Source organism: Pteronotus mesoamericanus, unplaced genomic scaffold, assembly GCF_021234165.1.
Source record: "Pteronotus mesoamericanus isolate MK-2021 breed Mesoamerican mustached bat unplaced genomic scaffold, CSHL_Meso_final scaffold_167, whole genome shotgun sequence".
In the NCBI taxonomy this organism is placed as follows: Eukaryota; Metazoa; Chordata; class Mammalia; order Chiroptera; family Mormoopidae; genus Pteronotus; species Pteronotus mesoamericanus.
In genome coordinates this window covers 21,380,937-21,401,297 of record NW_026555308.1, presented here as the reverse complement: position 1 = coordinate 21,401,297, position 20,361 = coordinate 21,380,937, and the positions used below count along the sequence as shown (strand labels likewise).

General features: G+C 36.8%; 1 protein-coding gene across 1 annotated transcript in view; it reads left to right on the top strand.

Annotated features, from left to right (window-relative positions):
- Nucleotides 1-20,361, top strand: part of POM121C (POM121 transmembrane nucleoporin C) — a 28,505-nt gene that overhangs the window by 1,720 nt on the left and 6,424 nt on the right. Inside the window, exons 3-9 of the mRNA XM_054589740.1 lie at nucleotides 234-392; nucleotides 2,455-2,535; nucleotides 4,138-4,309; nucleotides 18,779-18,870; nucleotides 19,504-19,577; nucleotides 19,833-19,957; nucleotides 20,094-20,196. Of these exons, the coding sequence (XP_054445715.1) occupies nucleotides 234-392; nucleotides 2,455-2,535; nucleotides 4,138-4,309; nucleotides 18,779-18,870; nucleotides 19,504-19,577; nucleotides 19,833-19,957; nucleotides 20,094-20,196 (806 nt within the window). The remainder of the gene's footprint in view (nucleotides 1-233; nucleotides 393-2,454; nucleotides 2,536-4,137; nucleotides 4,310-18,778; nucleotides 18,871-19,503; nucleotides 19,578-19,832; nucleotides 19,958-20,093; nucleotides 20,197-20,361) is intronic.

Sequence of the window (20,361 nt, the reverse complement as noted above, 5' to 3'; positions counted from 1 at the left end):
AAAGCAAAAAGAGAGAGAGAAGTACACCTGCTTGTTTAAATGAGAAATCCCAAATTTTAGTCATTGAACTCTCTTTATTTTCTTGTTTTTCACCTTGGATTGTAGCTTTAATTGCTGAGATCATTTTCAATGAATATATAAATTACTCTTTTGCTTCTGATTTTCAGTGAAGTCTATGCTGTATGACTTAGTAATTAAAAATCTTAATGCTAGAATCTTGTCTTCCATTGCAGACCAGAGCAGTTAATCACCTCAACACTGTCCTCAACATCAAGTAATGCTCCAGATCCATGTGCAAAGGAGACTGTACTGAGTGCCCTCAAAGAGAGGAAGAAAAGAACAGTGGAGGAAGAAGAACAAATACCCACTGATGGTCAGGAAAATAAAAGAAGGTAATAGGCCCAGCAGAGCACTAAAAAGGCCTCCCTGTACTCCTGTGATTTGTTGAAATACAGATTATTCCCCCAAAAGGTACAGAGGCCAGCTCCAATTTGTGTGCCTTAGTAGGTCTCCTTTGGCTTTTGTGGAAGAACTTAGTAAAAAAGGCTTTCACGCTGTTTAGTTCGGGTTTAGGCACAGGTTAAATCAATGTTACAATTTCCCTTTTCCATAAAGTATTGGGATAAAGCCAATGACTGTTAGTTATGTTAGCCTCATACTTTTGATACAGATGTGTTAAGTTCTCTTTTGGGGAGAGAATGTTCAAAGGCTTCCCCTCCCATGCTTGGGTTGTTTAGTTATTTGGGTAACCACCAGTTTAAATGTCATAATTGTGCTCAAGGGAATGCTGGGCAAAGAAAGGGTAGACTAGAGTATGGTAAGTGTATCAGTAGTAAGAGTAAAACCAACTCCGTTAATTGATTTTCAATAACTAAATGAAAATGGAATAAGGAGTCTGTTTCCTGAGCATGGGAAGAAAAGAGGTTGAAGTCACTAAGTAGAATGCAGAATTGCTTGTGGCTTTCTAAGGAGTTAGTTAAGGAATCTACTCTTTTTTTTTTTTTTTTTTTTTTTTTTTTTTTTTTTTTAAGATTTTAGTCCTTTTTAGAGAGAGGAAGGGAAGGAGAAAGGGAAAGAAACATCAGTGTGTGAGAGATACATTGATTGGTTGCTTCTTGCAGGCCCCCAGCCTGGGACCTGGCCCACAACCCGGGCATGTGCCCTGACTGGGAATCGAACTGGCGACCCTTCAGTTTGCAGGTTGGCACTCAGTCCACTGAGCCACACCAGCCAGGGCATCCACTCATTTTTCAGTACAACAAATTGAGCAGCCACATATGCCAGGGTCTATTCAAGGTTCTGTGGATAGAGCAGTGAGCAAGACAAAGTCCTTACGGGACTTGGAGGGAGAGAAGGAAAAAGGGGGAGGATATTAAAACAAGGTTTAGATTATAAGTAGATAGGAATTAAAAGAAAAACCAGGGTGATATAATAACAGGGTGATGAGAAGGGGGCTTCTTTGTATGAGGTGGTTGAGGAGGTGCTCTCTAAAGAGACAGTGAATGCCACACTTGAAAAATATAATCATTGTTCCCATTACCTAAACCAGATTGTTCTATCCTACACGTTTTGGGTTGACCATCTTTGATACTTTAGATAACAAAATTAAGTAGAGAAATATTGATCAATGCAGGTATATTTACGTAATATAGGAAGATCAGGTTATGATGACTAGAAATGTGATTTACAAGTGAGCAACTGGAGCTAATGTTAACTAGCTAAGAAGAAGTGGCAGGAGGCACAATGTATGGAGGTAGGGGAGGGAATAACTATACTTACGGTCCAAGTAGGTTTTTCATGTTCTTCAGGGTGGTAGTGTCACTTGACATTAGTGAGCCTATAACTGAGGATTCTGTATTCTCTTTCCCGTAATTGGAATAAGTAGTGATTATGTGCACCACATATAGGCCCTTACATGTGAGATGTAAAGTTTTTCCCTAACAGACTTGCCAAATTAAACTTCTAGAGCAGTATGTGTGCACTGGTCCATCAAGTGTTTGTTTGTTTGTTTGTTTTTAATTTATGGACGGTAGGGTGTTAAATTTGTGATTGTAATAATGGATACACTGAATAAGTTCATAAGGTCTTGATGTAGAGTAAGCCTTCACTTAACGTTGTCATTAGATTCTTGGAAACTGACAACATATAATGAAATTAATTTCCTCATAGGGGAATTTGATAGAATCTTGTGGCATCTCATCGACGTTACAAATGAAACAACATTAAATGAAACGATGTTATTCAAGGATCTGCTATATTTTTATACTTATTGCCAGGACGATCTTAGAATAAATTTACCTTTTGGAATCTTTGGGATTTGAAGCAGACTTCTTCTTGTCTAGCATGGAAGCTGTGCTTCATAGGAATAATATAGGTCCCAGGAATATGAGAATATGCTTTAAGGGGGAAAGAGCCATTTCATTTAATTGAGAGTGTTTTATTTATTTATCACAGGCGCCATGATAGCAGCGGGAGTGGGCAGTCAGCATTTGAACCCCTGGTAGCCAATGGAGTCCCTGCTTCTTTTGTGCCGAAGTAAGTGAAAATCCATCTGGTTGACACATATACTATTTAGAAAAAGGGCACTGTCAAAGTTATTGTCCTATAGATTTTTGTCCTGTATTGTCCTATAGATTGTTCTTTCTGGTTTTTGCATTGCTTTATTTGTACAGGTTCAAATCTTCAAAATCAGAGAGGAACATTTGAGTAACTTGCCGTAATAACTCTCTTATAATTTTTTAAAATATTTTTTCATTAATATGGGCAAAATATGTTAAGGCTTAGAGAATCTGTAACTATATTTAATAACCAAGTATGTAAACAAACAAATCACAAAGTTTGCACAGTGTATAAAATGCAACACTAAAATTGAAGATAAGTGATAAGTTTCTACATTTGAGTTTAAATACATTTGAGGAAGAAATGGATGGGAGGGAAAGTGCCTCAGAAATATGTGTGAAAAGACTTGGGGCAACTTTTATGCTTAATATGGTTGCCAAAAAAAGCCAGTGTGCTCCTATTCTGTGCCGACAGAACAAAAACTAGAATGAAACAGGCAAGTGGTAGTCTTGCTTTCCCTTAGTTCTCAGGTACTCCATGGAGTGCCGTGGTTGTTCTGGTGTGCTGCACTATAAAAGGGGATATACGCAAACTGAAATTCCTTTCGAGTGAAGTAACTAATTAATGAAGGGGCGGTGGTGGGTAAGGGGATTTTGAAGGTATGTAAGTTTTAGCACAGAGGAGAAAAATCCCAGTGGCAATAAGGAAATGAAGGAGGGAAGGATAATGGTTTCCAGAAAACTGAAGGACTTATCAAATGAAAGGCCAACAATTTGCCCAGTATGGTACCAAATAGGATCATGGGCGAAAGGTAGAGGGAATACGTTTTTGTCCAATATGAGGATAAACTGGTCCATGTTTGACATTCATCACTCCAGGAGATAATGAGTTGTCTTCAGGGGTCCCCAACCTCCAGGCCGTACAGCAGGAGGTGAGCTTGAATGTAATGCACTTGAATCATCCCGAAACCATCCCTCCCACACCCTATTTGTGGAAAAATTGTCTTCCACAAAACTGATCCCTGGTGCCGAAAAGGTTGGGGACCACTGGACATTGTAACAGAGGTTGGATGACTGTCTATTCTACAAGAAGGATGTACAGGGAATTTCAATTTCAGTTGGAAACTTAGAAAAAATGGTGGGTTTCTCTTCACTGGTTTTTTTTAAACAGCTTTATGGAGGGATAATTGGCATGTAATGAACTGTTTAAAGTGTACAGTTTGATAAGTTTTGATGTATAAAACCATCACTGCAGTGAAGATAGTGAACATAACCATAACCTCCAGAAGTGTTCCGGTGTACTCCTTCCAGTCCTGCCTCCATCCCCAGGCATTCTCTTTCTGTCGCTAGAGATGCATTTTCTAGAATATTATTTAAGTGGAATTGTACATTTAATTTTCAAAATATTTGGTTTTTCCTTCTTGAATTTGTCAGGTACCATTAACTGTTAATAATAAAATTAAGAGCATTATCTCTTTTTATTAAGTTTATTTAAGAAAGATTTTTGTAACCATGGATGAAGGCTTAAAAGAATGTTGCGTTCAATAGCATATCTAACTATATTTTTCCCTTTTATTAGGCCTGGGTCTCTGAAGAGAGGTCTCAATTCCCAGAACTCAGATGACTACTTGAATAAGAGATCCCGCACCTCTTCTGTGAGCTCCATGACAAGCACATACACAGGTGGCATTCCTAGCTCCAGCCGCAACGCCATTACGAGTTCTTACAGTTCCACTCGAGGTTTCCCTCAGGTACATTTTCCTTGTGGGTGGCATGGGCAAAATGGGTTCCCAGCATTAATTAATTGATTAATCAGGGTTTACTCATCACCTTCTGTCTGTCAGATATTGGGATTACCTCTAAATTAATAGAAGATACAAGTCCTTGAATAATAACCATAGGTCAGTGGAACAGAATAGAAAGCTGAGAAAGTAAACCAGTATATATTTGGAAACCTGACATAAGATAGAGCCATTATCGCACATAAATGGACAAAGGATGAAAAATTTAATAAATGGTATTAATTGGATTGAGAAAGTAGATTGAGTCCGGATTGCATTGGATCATTAAAGAAATTTATCCTAGGTTGCAAGTTTAGTGAAAGTTTTAAAAATAAGAAGTGGTGGTAATTTTTTTTTAGAAAGAAGATGTTGTATCTTAATGAACACAGCAGACTTTGCTACCAGATAGCTTGAGTTCAGTTTTGGCTCTGACATTTAGTAGCTCTAAGGCCTTGGGTGGGTAAATCACTTAAATTCTTTGTCATCTCTGAAGGATTGTTGTAAAGATTGAAGGTAATGTTTGAAAAGTATTCAATACAGTGCCTGTCAATAAGTGGACACCCAATTACATAGTACCAGAAAAAAAAGTAGTGAAGCATGTATGGAGGAAGATTTCGGGGGGATGGGGGGTATTTTTTGAGATAAGTTAATCAAAAAGACACAGTATCATGAATACAAGATGAAGGCTTAAGCCAGAGCCATTGTGGGAACACAAGGAAGAGGATAATGATAATAACCTTTGCCTTGATTATGTATTCTAGTCTAGGCCCTATCCTGAGCACTTTACATGCATTTCCTCATTTAATCACCAGAATAGGCCTATTAAGTACATAGCCATTATCTCTATTTAAAAAATCTTTTTATGTTAAATTTCAAATGTATGTACAAGGAAAGAAAATATGAACCTCCATGTAGCTTCAATAGTTAACAGCATTTTGCTCTTGTGTTTTAAAAGTAAATTGTAAACATGTCATTCCACCTGTGGAAGTACTTCAGTGTGTTTTTAAACTGTTTTTTTTACATTTATAACCACGATACCATTATTCCTCTTAAATGATAATTAATATTAGTTACTATCACTTCATGTTCAAATTGCTCTTACTACCCCAAACTGTCTTTATTACGTTGTATCAGAGAACAAAAATCAATTCTTTACATTTGGTTCATATATCTCTTGCTTAGGCTCTTTTAATTTATAATGCTGCTACTACTTTTTTTTTCCATGCTTTTGAAAAAACTGGATTATTTTGTTTTGTAGAATTTCCCACATTCTGGACTTAGTTTGCATTGTCACTGTGTCATTTTATTTTAACATGTGCTCTATCCCATTTTCCTTGTAAATAAGAAGTTGGGTCCTGAAGCTTGATTATATTCAAATTCAGTTGTTTTGGCAGAATATTGCATAGGTGATGCTGTGACTGCTTCTTGCATCACATCAGGAGCATGTGATGTCTGGCTGCCTCGATTTTGTGATGTTAATATTGATCACTGGGTTCAAACGTTATTAGTCTGATACTTCCATTTTGATTTTTGTATGAGCTTTTCATCTGAAAATTTTAGCAGCCATTCATCGTCTGTGCCTAGATCCATTGTTTTATTAGCTTGCAAAATGGCGATGTTCTAATTCTGCCTTTCCCTCTACATTTATTAACTGAAATTCTGTGTAGAAGAACATGTCTTAACTATAGGAATGACAGGATAATAAGATATTGATGCTGTAGCTAACCCCAATGGTGACCAATGATGTTTTTGCTGTTGCTGATTATCTTAATGAACTTCTGAATTTTTATAAGGATTTTATGATCCTCAACATTGTAGTTATTACTTTTGGTACACAAAATTTTCCAACTTTGACCAGTGAGAGCCCTTTTAAATTGGTTCTTGTATCCTTTCATTTTGACCCCAGTAGATACATAGCTTCTTTGATAAGTGTCTTTGATAGATAGCTTCATTGTTTTGGGCCAAAAACAAATCCACCTTGTATATTTCCAACCAACTTGATGTTGGCTTTTCAAGTACTCTTGGTGTTAGTATTTCAAGTTCAGATTTAGGATTACATAATTTTGGGGGGTTTTGTATTTTTACACCAAAAAGTCAGTTTATAATTAGTTACTTGATCCTAGTACTCAAAATTTCAAAGTAATTCAATGTCATTTTTTTAAAGTTTTTATTGATTTAGAGAGGAAGGGGGTGGGGGAGAAAGAGAAAGAAGCATCAATGTGACAGAGAAGCATCGATCGGTTACCTCGACAGGGGACTGAACCCACAACCCAGCAAGTACCCTGACTGGCAGTTGAACCAGTGACCTTTCACTTTGCAGGACGATGCCCAACCAACTGAGCCACACTGGTCAGGGCCAATATCATTATTAACAGGAAGACTTAGGTAATTAGCTTAAGAATTATTTGCAGTTCATTTTGTCATTAGTATATACCACTCAAAGGAAACTGGCAATATACAGTTAAAATCACGTGTTTTGAAGTAACGTGAATTGTAATTATTGTCAGTTACACCACCAACTTGATATATACATGTCCTTGAGCAATGCAGGGGTTAGGGACGCAAACCCTCACACAATCAGATCCACATATAACTTGAGTCAGTCCTTCACATCTGCAGAAAATATACTGTCTTTAATCTGTGGTTGGTTGAATCTGTAGATGCAAAGCTTTAGATGCGGAGGGCTGACTGTACCTACATTTATAAAAAAAAATAAGTGGATCTGCACAGTTAAAACTATAGTAGGGCTGTTCAAAGGTTAACTGTAGTAAGTTTGTTTGGTATGTCTTAATATTTTAGGGATTTCTGTGTTTTTCTTTTTGACAGGTGAAGAATAGTATTTAATTTGTGTTTCTGGTGAGTAAGTTTGAGCAGCTTTTCATACATTGGAGAAACATATTCCCAATGAACTAAAGATTTAAATGTAAATATGAACAGTAAAAGTATTTGCAAAAAAACAGGCTTCTCACACATTGTTGGTGGGAGTTTCAGTTGGTACAGTTCTGTAGAGGGCACTGTAGCAGTAATTATCAATATTAGCGATGCACGTCCCCTTTGATCCAGCATATTTACTTTTAGGTATTGATCCTACTCAAAAACATACAAGGATTTGATTTTAGCGTTATTTTAATACCAGAAGCTTGAAACAATGTATATGTACCTTTTCAGGGGGCTGGTTGAATAATTTACAGTATTTCCATAAGTTTAAATACTATGTAACTATTAAAAAGAGTAAGGCAGGTTAATAAGCACTGATATGAATGATCTCAAAAATACATATATATTTTTTTAAAAAGCAAGGTGCAGCCCTGGCTGGTGTGGCTCAGTGGATTGAGTGCCACCTCAATCCACAAAGGGTCGCCGGTTCGATTCCCAGTCAGGGCACATGCCTGGGTTGCTGGCCTGGTCCCCAGTAGGGGGCGTGCGAGAGGCAACCACACATTGATGTTTCTCTCCCTCTCTTTCTCCCTGTCTTCCCCTCTCTAAAAATAAATTTAAAAAACCTAAAAAACACAAGGTGCAGAACTCTGTAAATAGTGTCCCGTCATGTGTGCTGCTGTGTCTTTAGTCTTTTAACTTGCATAGAATAACTCTAATAGGATGTACGGGGGAGGGGGGGCCCAAAAATGGAAATTATTTATAAATTGTGTATTCTTACATGTTTAAATTTCAGTCACCTTAAAAGTACTGTCCATTTGATGCAGTGCACCTATGGAGATGTTTTTTCCATTGCTCAAAACAGTTTTTGAACTCCTCAATTTGGATGCCCTTTAGTGCTTCTGCCGTTTTTTGTTTCACCTCTGCCACATCAGCAAAACGTCATTTCCTTTTGAGGACTTTTTTTATCTGGGGAAACAAAAAGGTTGCTCAGGGCAAGATCAGGTAAATAGGGAGGGTGGGGCATGGGAATCATGCCATTTTTGGCCAAAAACTGCTGAACACTGCATGCTGTGTGTGCAGGTGCGCTTGTAAATCACCTATCCTTAAATGAGCAAAGGCATTGAAAGAGTCTTCAAAAAAAAATTCACTGAAGCCAAACACAGCCTTTCAGAACTACACCAGCTGGTACACTGATACAGATGGGTTTTTTGAACACTTACCTACTGGGGGAAGCCTGTACTTCAAGGGGCTGGCCCTCCAGAGATAATTCCATTTTGGGGGGGTTCCCCCCTCATATTAGAAACTGGTAATAACAGATAGAATGAAAAATTACTTTTTGCTGTATATTCTATTTGTTGGAATTTGTAACATGTTCTACAAGTATTACCTTTCCTGGTTTCAAAAAATGTTTTAGGTATATATCTCTGTTAAGTAAAAAGTAAAATTCCCCTGTTCTGGCCACTCCAATCTTTATCCCATCTCCATGCCTATTACAGTATTCCTCATGTGTGTGCAGACAGATAATACACAAAATTTTGGGACTGTTTTACACAAATGGGATATGGGATATTGTAGCCTGTGGGGTTTTTTGCATCTTTTAAAATAATTACATATTTTGTAAGCTCCATGTTGCATAATCTATCTCACTTTTTTAATGGCTTTATTATTAGAGTATAATATGCAGAAAAATGTACAGCTCCATGCAACCACCATCCATATCAAGTAATAAATGATTTTCTATATCCAGAAGCCCCTTGCATACCTATTCCCAATCATCACTCCTTCCCTTCTTTCTTCCTGAATATTAGTACTATTTATATTTTTTTTGTTTTTGACTTCATATAAAGAAAATAAAGAATATTTTTGTGTGTGTGTGTCTTTCACTCAGTAGTTTACTTGTGAGATTCATCCATGTTGCATGGAGCTATCGATCTTTTGTTTTCATTGCTGTCTACTGTTCGATTATATGTATATACCACAATTAATTTATCCATTTTACCATTGTACATTTGGGTTTCCAGTTTGGAGCTATAATCCTGCTGCTATGGATATCATTGTGTATTTTGGTGCACATACGGGAAGTATATGTACGTTCAGTTGTAAGAAGTGGTGTTGAACAGTTTTTTAAAGTGATGTTTCAGTTGATAATTCTACCAGTGCAGTATGGGATTTTGTTTCTGTAATTATCTTCACTAACACTTGGTGTTGCTTTCTATTACTCATTCTGGTGGGTGTGAAGTCTTTTTTCATTATGGTTTTAATTTTGTTTCCCTGGTTACTAATGAGATAGAGGTATGAGCTATTCATTGGCAGTTTGTACATCCTTTTTTATAAAGTGCCTGTTCACATTTCTTGGCTCTTGTTCATTAGGTGGTTTTTTTCTTACTTATATAATAAGCTCTTTTTATTTTCTAGATAAAAGCTCTCTGTGAATTATATGTGTTGCAACAAATAAGTGTCCTATTCTGACCCCATTTACTTTCTTACAGTCTTTTTTCACTTATGGTTAGTATATTTTATGTACTGTTTAGGAAATTTTTGCCTACCTAAAGTTGTGATGATATTCTCTTATGCTACCTTCTAGAAGCTTTATCATTTTTCCTTTCACATTTATATCTGTAATCCACTTGAAATTGATTTTTGTGTACAGTGTGAACTAGGTGTCAAAGTTAATGTTTTTCCATGAATACCCATTTGACTTGGCAACATTTATTGAAAGTACCATCCTTTCCCTGTTGTTCTGCAGCACCACCTTTGTCATAATTTAAGTGTCCATATATATGGGGATCCATTTCTAGATTGTTCTGTTTAATTGGTCTGTTTTTCTACTCTACCTGTTTTTTTCCCCCCAGTTCTACACAGTCTTGAAGTTTTGGCATCTACTAGAATAAGTCATTCAGCTTTGCCATTTCTCTCATTCCTTTTCAAAACTATCCTGGATCTTGGCCCTTTGCATTTCTATATAATTTTAGAATCAATTTGTCAATTTCTACCAAAAAAAAAAAAAACTTGCTATTTTTTGAATGGGATTACATTTAATCTACTAATTATTTTGGAGAGAATTGATGTTTTCACAATATTGGATCTTTCAGTCCATGAACTTGGTATATCTTTCATTTATTTACATCATCTTTAACTTCTCTGTATAGTGGTTTTACATATCCTTTTTAAATTTATTCCTAGGTATATGGTTTTGATGCTTTTGTAAAGAGTATATTAAAATTTTAATTGTTGCTGATATATAGAAATACAGCTGGTTTTTAATTCTGAATATTCATCTGTGTAGTCTTCAGATTTTTTTATGTACATTATGTTGTCTACGATAATAACAGTACCCCCCGCCCCCACCCTTTCCCTCCAGTCCTTAAATTGTTTGTTTATGCTTTGCTGCACTTGGGTAAGACTCCAGTATAGTGTTGAACAGAAGTGATAGAAAACATCCTGGTCTTGTTTTTCCTAATTTCAGAGGGTGCACTTTCCATGTTTCATATTACATATGACATTCGATACAGGTTTTTTGTAGATGTTCTTTATTGAATTAAGGAAGTTTCTTTTGCAAGGTTATATAGTCAAAGAAACAATTTTAGGAGCCGCTCTATTTTTCTTCAATTTATGGCCTTATACAATAGATATTATTTCCTCCTTTCTTTGTTTGATTTGCTAAGGTTTCTTTCTGACTTTAAATATAGATTCTTAGATCATTGAGGTCTTTTTTCCCCCAGATTTTTCTCTTTTCTAATAAATGCTGTTTTTTTTTAATTATACATTTCCTGTAAATTCAACTTTCAGTGCCTCACACAGTTTTTGAAATAGATGTGTTTTTCATTTGGTTCATAGTATTTTCTAATTTCCATTGTGATTTCTTCCTTGATTCATAGGCTATTTAGAGGTACTTGGTTAATTTCTAAACAGTTGGAGATTCTAGTTATCTTTTGTTGCTAGTTTTTAGTTTAATTACCAGGTCACAGGATGATATACTCATATCAAGCTTCGAAGTGTTTTGAAATTTGCTTTATGGCCCAGTACATACTTAGTTTTGATAAGTGTGTCAACTTCACTTAAAAAGGAATTTTACTATGAAGTGCTCAATTGTAGTTTATCTTCCTTGGAGTTTGTTGTGTGGTTTCGTGTACTTTTTTTTTTGGATGGTTTTGAAAAACTCAGCCATTATCAGTTTAGATGCTGTTCTGCCGTATTTTCTCACCGCTCTAGTATTCCTGGACATGTTAGACCTTTTCATTGTGTCCCATGTATGTCTCTTGTGTTTTCCATCATTCTGTCCCCCCGGACTTCAATTCCTCTGGTTTTCTAGTTTACTAATTTCCTTCAGCTTTGTGAAATCTGTTATTTTACCCCATCCATTGCATTGTTTTTTAAATTTATTGGGATAACATTGGTTAATAGCATTCTGTAAGTTTCAGGTGTACAGGTTTATAATACATCTGTATATTCCATTGTGTGCTCACCATCCAAAGTCTAGTTTCCACTTGTCACCATATATTTGACCCCTTTTACTCTCTTCATCTTGCCCCCACTCCTTTTCCACTCAGGTAACCACCATACTCCATACTCTTGTCTGTGACTATGAGTTTGTTTTGTTCTCTTGTTGCTTTTTGTTCTATAGACCACTTGTGAAGTGAAGTCATGTGGTTCCTGTCCTTTTCTTTGTTTGATTTATATTACTTAGCATGATACTCAAGGTCCATCTATATTGTCATAAATGGCAATATTTCATCCTTTTCATGGCTCAGTAGTAGTTTCTTATATATACTCATGTGCTACATCTTTAGGTTGTTTCCACAACTTTGCTGTTGTGTATAATGCTCTGCAAGGAATGTAGGGGTACCTATATTGTTAACAAATAAGTATTTTCAAATTTGGGGTAGATAACCAGAAGAGGGATTGCTGAGTTATGTGGTAGCTGTACTATTAATTTTTGAGGAACCTCCGTACTGTTTTCCATAGAGGCTGCACCAATATGTATTCCCACCAGCAGTGTACAGGGGTTCCCCTTTCTCCATGTCTTCTCCAATGCTTGTTATTTCTTGTCTTATTGATAATAGCCATTTTAACAGGTGTTAGGTGGTATCTCATTGTGACTTGGATTTGCATTTCCCTTATAGCTAGTGAGGTGGAACATCTTTTCATTTATCTGTATGTCTTGTGAAAAGTGTCAGTTCAGGTCCTCTGCCCGTTTTTTAATTTGGTTGGGGTTTTTTTGTTGAGTTGTATGTGCTTTTTTTTGTACTTTGAATATTAATATTGGAGGTATCGTTTGCAAATATCTTGTCCCATTCAGTTGGTTGCCTTTTTGTTTTTGTTTTGTCAGTGTTTTCTTTCGTTGCACAGAAGCTTTTTAGTTTGATCCAGTCCCATTCATTTATTTTTTTATTTTACTTCCCTTGCCTTTGGAATCAAGTTCACAAAAATTTCTTTGAGACCAAGGTCCATAGTTTAGTACTTATGTTTTCTTCTGTGTATTTTGTTTCAAGTCTTATATTTTTTAGTTAATTTTTGTGTGTGGTGTCATATAACAGTCTAGTTTCATTCTTCTGCATGTAGCTTTCCAATTTCCCAACACCATTATTAAAGAAACTTTCCTTTTTTTGTTGTACATTTGTAATTTTTGGCTCCTTTGTCAAAAGTTAGTTGCCTATGTATTTGTGGGTTTATTTCTAGGACTTCAGTTCTGTTCCACTGGCCTGTGTGTCTGTTTTTCTGCCAATAACATTGTTTTGATTATTGTAGTTTGAAGTTAGGGAATGTGTTACCTCCATCTTTTTTTTGTCCTCAGGATTGCTTTGTTTGTTTGGCGTCTTCTGTGGTTTTATACATATTTTAGGATTTTCTTTGTTCTATCTCTGTGGAAATGCTGTTGGGATTATAATAGGGATTGCATTAGATCAATATATTGTTTTTGGTCATGTGGCCATTTACAAAGTTAATTCTTCCAATACATAAACAAAACAATCCCATTCATAACTGGAAAAAAACGAATAAAATACCTAGAATAAATTTAATAAAGGAATGAAGGATTTATTTACTGGAAACTATAAGACATTGTTGAAACTGAAGAAGTCACAAAGTAACAGAAAGATACCTACTGAGCCAGACCAGTCAGGGCTGATTTCAGTCTTCATTTCCCACTCCCCCCCTTTGGATTTTAGGAAATGTTCTGTCTCATTACTCTTCCTTTTTTTGGGGGGGCGGGGGGGGACTGTTACTGTTCAATTACAGTTGTCCTCATTTTTCTGCTATTACTCTCTCCTGTCCAACCCTCCCCCGCCCCGCCACACTAATTCCCCCCAACCTCTTGCCTTTGTCCATGGGTCCTTTATACATGATCCTTGACTTGACCCTTCCCATTCTTTTCCCTATTACTCCCGTCCCCCCTACTGGTCACTGTCAGTGTGTTCTTTATGTCCATGTCTCCGGTTCTGTTTTGCTCGTGATTTCAGTCTTAAATTTATTAAGACTACTTTTGTGCCCCAACATACTGTCTGCCTGGAGAATGTTATGTGTGTAGCTGAGAAGAATGTGTATTTCATTGTTTTGGGATGGAAACCTCTGTGAATATTACATCCATTTGGTCGAATGTGCTACTTAAGGCCAGTATTTCCTTATTGACTTTGTGTTGGGATGATTTGTTTATTGCTGTCAATGGGGATTTCAGGTTCCCTACTGTAATTGTATTTTTGTCAGTTTCTCCCTTCAGGTTCATTAGTAATTGCTTTACCTATTTTGGTGCTCCCAGGTTAGGTGCATACATATTGATAAGTGCTATGCCTTCTTGATGAATTGTTACCTTTTTCATTATCAAATATTCATCTTTGTCTTTTATTACCTTTTTCTACCTTGAAATCTGTTTTGTCTGTTTTAAATATGGCCACACCTGTGTTTCTTTGAATGTCGTTTACTTGGGAGTGTCATCTTCCATGTCTTCACTTTGAGCCTATATTTATATTTGTCTTTGTGGCTGAGAAGGATCTCCTGAAGGCAACATATAGTTTGGGTTTTGTTTTCGTAATCCATTCTGCTACTCTGCCTTTGGTTGGTGAGTTCAGTCCATTTACATTTAGGGTGATATATGAGGACTTCCTACAGTCATTTTATCTTTTGTTTTCTGGTTGCTCTGTATCTCCATTGTTTCGTTTCCCTTGTCTGTGTATGTGCTGTTTTAGTTTGGTGGTTTTCTATTATTTTTTCTGTTTCCTCTTTTTTTGTTGTTGTTACATGTCTTACCTGCAGATTTTTGTTTTGTGGTTCCCATTAGGTTTATGTAAAAAAAGTTTCAAACATACAGTAGTCCTTTTTATTCTGATGGCATCTTATCTACAGTCACCTGTGCAAGTTCAGTCCTTTTCCCTTCCCTTATGTTTTTGTTTCACAAATTATCCCTTTTTATGCTTTATGTAAGTTTCCAAATTGCAGAAGTTGTAGTCTTTTTTGAATGCTTCCCCCCCTTAATCTTTATGTTCTAATTAAGAATTGAATACCCTGTTCTGAACAAGAGTTGCAATTTCCTGCTTGTGTCTGGTTTTTTTGTTATTGTTCATGTGGTTTTTGGGGTGGGTTGGTTGGTTGGTTGGTTGGTTGGTTTTTGCTGAAGCTGTGGAAAATGCCCCATATTCCCTGAGGAGGAATACATGCTGTTGGTGACCCTGTTGCCTCAGTTTCCCGAGTACCACCCCCATGGTGGGATGTAGCAAATGATGGGGCTCTGGGCCTGTGAGTTCCCGGCGCTGCCTCCTTGTAAGCAGAGGCAGTCAGCTTCTCTGTACTATCTGAGCTGTCTAGCTGCCACAGCTGGGTTTTGTTAGGATGGGGGGTGTGGTAGGTGGGAGGAGGTGGGTTCATGGGCTGGTGGCTTCGCTCTCTCCCTGTTAATGGCAGCTGCCATACTGCTGTGCCCAGTCTTCGCCTCTGTCACTGGGTTTAGCAGCAGTCCGCACCAGCCACTCAGGCCAGAATATTGCTTTGGCCTCTCCAGCCCTCTGCTGCCCTGTGAGGGCTGCTACACAACTCCTTCCTCCACTCGCAAGTCAGCTGGGGCCACGCGGAGGGTCGGACTGCATCTGCAGTTCCTGTCTCTGTCCTTGCCCCTGTCCTGCCTCCCCTTCTCATTCCAGTACACCTGTCTTCATATGTTTCGATATGTGGATCTCTCAGACATGTTTGTGTATTGAGCAGGGAATCCTTTGTTGAATTATAGTTGTTTGACTTGTAACTTCAAGAGGAGAAACCTAGAGGTCTTCTTACTCTGCTATAAAGCTGGCATCACTGTAGAGGAGGATTCATCCATTGGATTAATTTTAGTTATTCTTTTTTTATAGTGACTGTTTGCCAAGATTCTTTATATTATCATTTAAAATCTTATAGTTCCTTAAAGTCTTGTTCTATAACGCCAGTATTTGAATCCTGTGGTCCGTTTCTGATTTCTGCTTTTTTTTCTATTTAGTTAAACATTATCTTCTTGGTGGTGGTGGTGGTGGTTTTGTTTCTCTGTCAGACATTGGGATGGGAGGGCGTAACAGTGACTTGAAGCTCTGACAGATGGTACCTTCCTCCAGAGAGGTTTCACTTTTGCCTCTGGCAGGCAGCTAGCATAAAGGCAGATTACCTCTCTCCAGTTGGAATTAACATGATTCTGAGTTGACTATCAGTACTTAGGAGGGCTGTTTTGGTGTGTTTTTTTTTCCTGATTTGCCTTATATCCCAGTATGTACCCTGTGGGATACCAACCAAAAGCCTGAGGTGTTTATTAGGGCCCCTCTACACTGGAAAGCACTGAATTCCAGTTTTTGTCTTTCCAGGCTTAAGAGACTATCAGAAGCTTTTCTCAGCCTCTCATCAGCAGCTTTTACTTTTGAAATTGACAGTCACAACAAGGGAAAATGTAGACCTAAGTGTGGGTCTCACCTCTTGGCACCTCTTCTTTGTCTTGTCTCTGCAGTGTCTCACTATCTTGGCAGCTCTTCCTATTGCTGTACTTTCACACAGATGTATTTCATATTTTCTTTAGCGTTTCTTCTGCTTGTCCTCAGCAGGAGGTTGGATTAAAACAATATAGTCAGTCATTGCTTAAACATAGATTTTGTTTTAAAGCACCATTACTCCTGGTATATCCTTGTGACTCTCTGCAAGAAACACTCTCACTGACACTAATAGTTCTTAAGTGTTCTATTGTAAGTAGTTATCAGTCAGTTGATGTCTGATATTTGAATATATGATAAGTTCTCAGAAATAGATCTTAGGAATGAGAGATTAAAGTAATATGGAAGTTCTTTATGTTGAAGCCGCTCTTTGAAAAAAATGTGTACTAAAGTAGCAGATATCCTCAGTAATCAATATAGAGTTGATGCAAGTGGTAGTATAGATATTTGTCTTAATTATATTTTTCCGGAGGAACACTAATAAATACCTAAATCTGTAGCTACCCATACTAGAAGTTGTAGCTTTGATATTATCAAATCATTACAAATGTTAACCTGTACCAATTATAGAAAGTAAACTATTCTCCTTTCTCTCCGTGCATGGCATTGATAATTCCATGTGTCTTACAAGACTTGTCATTTTTCAGAGTAGTCATATTTATCCTAGCTTTCAAAATTTCATACCCCAGCTTACATTTCTGACCCTGTACCTAATTATTTATTTATACCCTGTATTTAAGCCAAGTCAGAACATTTATTATCTTCTAAGAGCACCTAATACTTTCCTGCTTCCTTCCTTTTCCATGTTCTTTTCTGTATCTGGAATAAGTATTTTTTAAATCAAATTACAGATCGTCTCAAATGTCACTTTTTTCCCTTACTGATTCTCCTAACCAAACTCAGCATAACCTCTTTCTTCTTGGATCCTTTTTTACTGACCTCTTTATAGTCAATTTATATACTGTCCTATCCCGTTTCCACATCGTAAATTTCTTCATGGGTGTGGTATTGCTTATTTTTACATTCTTTATAAAGTATAAATTTATAGTACCTTTATGAAATAGGACCTTGGTAAATAAAAATTGAGTTTCAAGATCAACTTTTTTTGTGTGTGTGACTTGCTTTGTTATATCTTTTGCCCACTTATTATTTTATATGTTCATTATATTTATATGGAATTGCACGTTTTCCATTTTGACATGTTAAGGATATTAACTCATTACTTTAATTGAAAATATTTGCCTTTTAATTTTGTTTATGGTTTTGCTTTTGTTCTGTTTGGGTTTTTTTTGTTTGTCTCCTGCCCACATGAATTTTATTTCTATTTTATGGAAATATTAGTATTGTTGAAAACACAAATGGTATAGAAGGTGTATGTAAAGTCTCCCTCCCACATGACAATATTTTTATGTAGAAACGTTCTTAGTTTTTACATAACACTGTCAATTTTTTTTCTTTTGTTTTTGGCATAAAAAGTTTTTTTCCTACCCCATGTTATTTAACAACTCATCTATTTTTTATAGATTTTTTCTTTGTTACACTTTTTACATGTAAATTGTCATTACATCTGCCTTATGTGTTTATGTACAATTTTTGAAGTAGAGATACGTCTTTTCCCCCAAGTGTTGAACCAAGTTGTGTTCAACCCTGGCAAAACATTAGAATCACCTTTGGTGCTTGTTTAAAAAGTGCAAGGTGTGAGAGGCCCAAGTTTGTTTTTGTCTTTTTTTAAATTACTGTCCTTTCTAGTTCTTTACCTGAGGGTAACATTTTTTTAAAAAAATTGGTTTCAGCATTTTTCTCAAGCTCATTCTGAGCCTTGGATTCCCTGATACTAGTCTAATGGAACTTTTGTACTGTTTTATCACCTGTCTTTGATTTTTAAATCCTTTTCTTCCTTTGAACTTTTACTAAGCACTGTTGTCCCCCTTTTTATGTTTATATCATGTAACAGTTACAGAGTAAGAAATCACTAGAAGCTTCTAGGGGAAAATGTGATACTTTAGTATCTTTGTAATTAGGCTAAAGACTTATTTGCAGAGTGCTTGCTGTTTGTCAGTTACTTTGTTGCTAGCCCCCTTTGAAGGAGGCAGAGATGAAAACAGTCCCTTCGATCAAGAGACAGATGTATGGATAATTATCATGTAACGATAAGTACCATACGTGTTGTAAAAGTTATGACAGCATATTTTTTAAAATACAGTTAATAAAACTGAAAATTTAATGGAAGCAAGACTAACTTAGTTTACAGGCTCATCCTCACTGGAACAGTTTCTTAATTTACTTTGATCATTTCCATAGACAATACAGAGTAAATGTATGTATCATAGCTCTAAACCATTATTGAATGTAATGTTCCAGTTTTTAATATATGCAAAAAGTACACTCATTCCTTCCACATCTATCAGCTAGCATTCCATTTCAGATTTTTTTTTATCCCATGGTTAATATTGGAAATTGACTTATTTTTCAGGAGACTTTCTTCACAAAGAAATACTTTTTGAAATATTTTTTAACTTACAAGGAGATTTTATATACAGTATGAATAGAACCACAAAATTATATTGAAGGTCAAATGCCGAACTGTCAGCTAGCATCCGTCATGTAACTTTTGTTTGACTTTTAGCTGTGGAAGAGAAGTGGTCCCAGTTCATCGCCCTTTTCCAGCCCAGCCTCATCCCGCTCGCAGACCCCAGAGAGGCCAGCAAAGAAAATAAGGTAATCTATTGTTATTTGCTGTGCAGATTATTGGTCAGGGAAGAAGAGAGATATACTTGGTTTTTAGGCTTTCTCTAACTCTTATTTGGAGAATCAATAAATTAACAGCTAGAATGACGTAAGTGAAGTAAGTACCCACTAGAATTGCTCTCTTTTTTTATAGTTCTTTACTCACTGACTATATGGGCCTCTGGTTCTCTTCTGCATGAGTGACCGGGTATAAGAGGAGAATAGAGTGAATAATGTCAGTGGGCAGTGGACTTAATGTTTTTGACTCCAGCTGACCCTCTAGGTCTACCTACAGTCGACCAGAATGCCACACTCTTAGGGATTAGATCTAGGGATTAGATCTGTGACTAGAACACTCAGTAACGTGGCAGGTTGTAAGTAAGGTTTTAAAGATAGTAATTGTTTTGTACTTGTTTTAAGACAGTGGCTTCTCCATGGTTTCCGTTAACTGCCTCCCTTCATTTCTGTAGGAATTTTCTTTTGACTTTTTTTTCCTGGCATACCAAGATCTCAAATCTCAGTTGCTCTAGACTTTGGCCAGTTGGTAGTTAGGAGGGTATAAGTTATTCAGTACTTACTGTCAGGAAGTCTTTCTAAACTTAATACTGTGTTTTTCTCCTACAGAGAAGAAGAACTTTCTCATCATTCTAGTTCTTCAACTCCATTAGTATCTAACAAGGAGTCGCAAGGGGAAAAAGGTAAGTTGATAAACATGCAAGAGTGGCTTGTGGTGGTAGAAGTGTTTGTGAAGGATGTTTAGACTACTACCTATTCTAAACATGCCTTCAGCATTGCTGTATAGAGGGTCTTGTATAAAGAGACAGAAGTTCCTGTATTTCAGAGGTGTATAGTCAGGTAAGGGAGAAAGGTGACATAAACAAATATCCCTTCCTTTCCCTCTCTCTAAAAATAAATAAAATCTTTAAAAAAAAAGACTATATTTCTTTCTTTAGTTATAGATACAACTGCATGGAAGAAACAGAACTTGCGGAGTTCCCCGTCTACACCTAGCAGCTCTGGGCAGCGTAAACGGAAGATTCAGCTGCTGCCCTCCAAACGAGGGGACCAGCTGACCTTGGTATGGTCTTGTCCCGCTACCCCTGCCCACCCCAGCTTAGCCCTTCTCAGTCTTAAGAAGGCTAAATACAAGTTAAATACAAGTTTTTTTTTTCCAGTTTCTTCTGATTGACTTGACTTCTTTTTCTCTTGGGTAGCCTCCACCTCCCCAGCTGGGTTATTCAATTACTGCTGAGGACCTAGACTTGGAAAAAAAAGCTTCATTACGATGGTTTAACAAGGTCTTGGAAGATAAGACTGGTAAGGAATAAAGATCTTTCATACTCCAGAGAGGATTTGTTTTCTTTGGTTTTTCTCATTTGAGAAATCCGTTTGGGACCTCAGTAGAATCTGGAGAACAATGAGCACTGAGGTTGAGGGGAAGCATTTCTAAATGAGTCAGAGAGAAACTCTGAGCATTCCCAT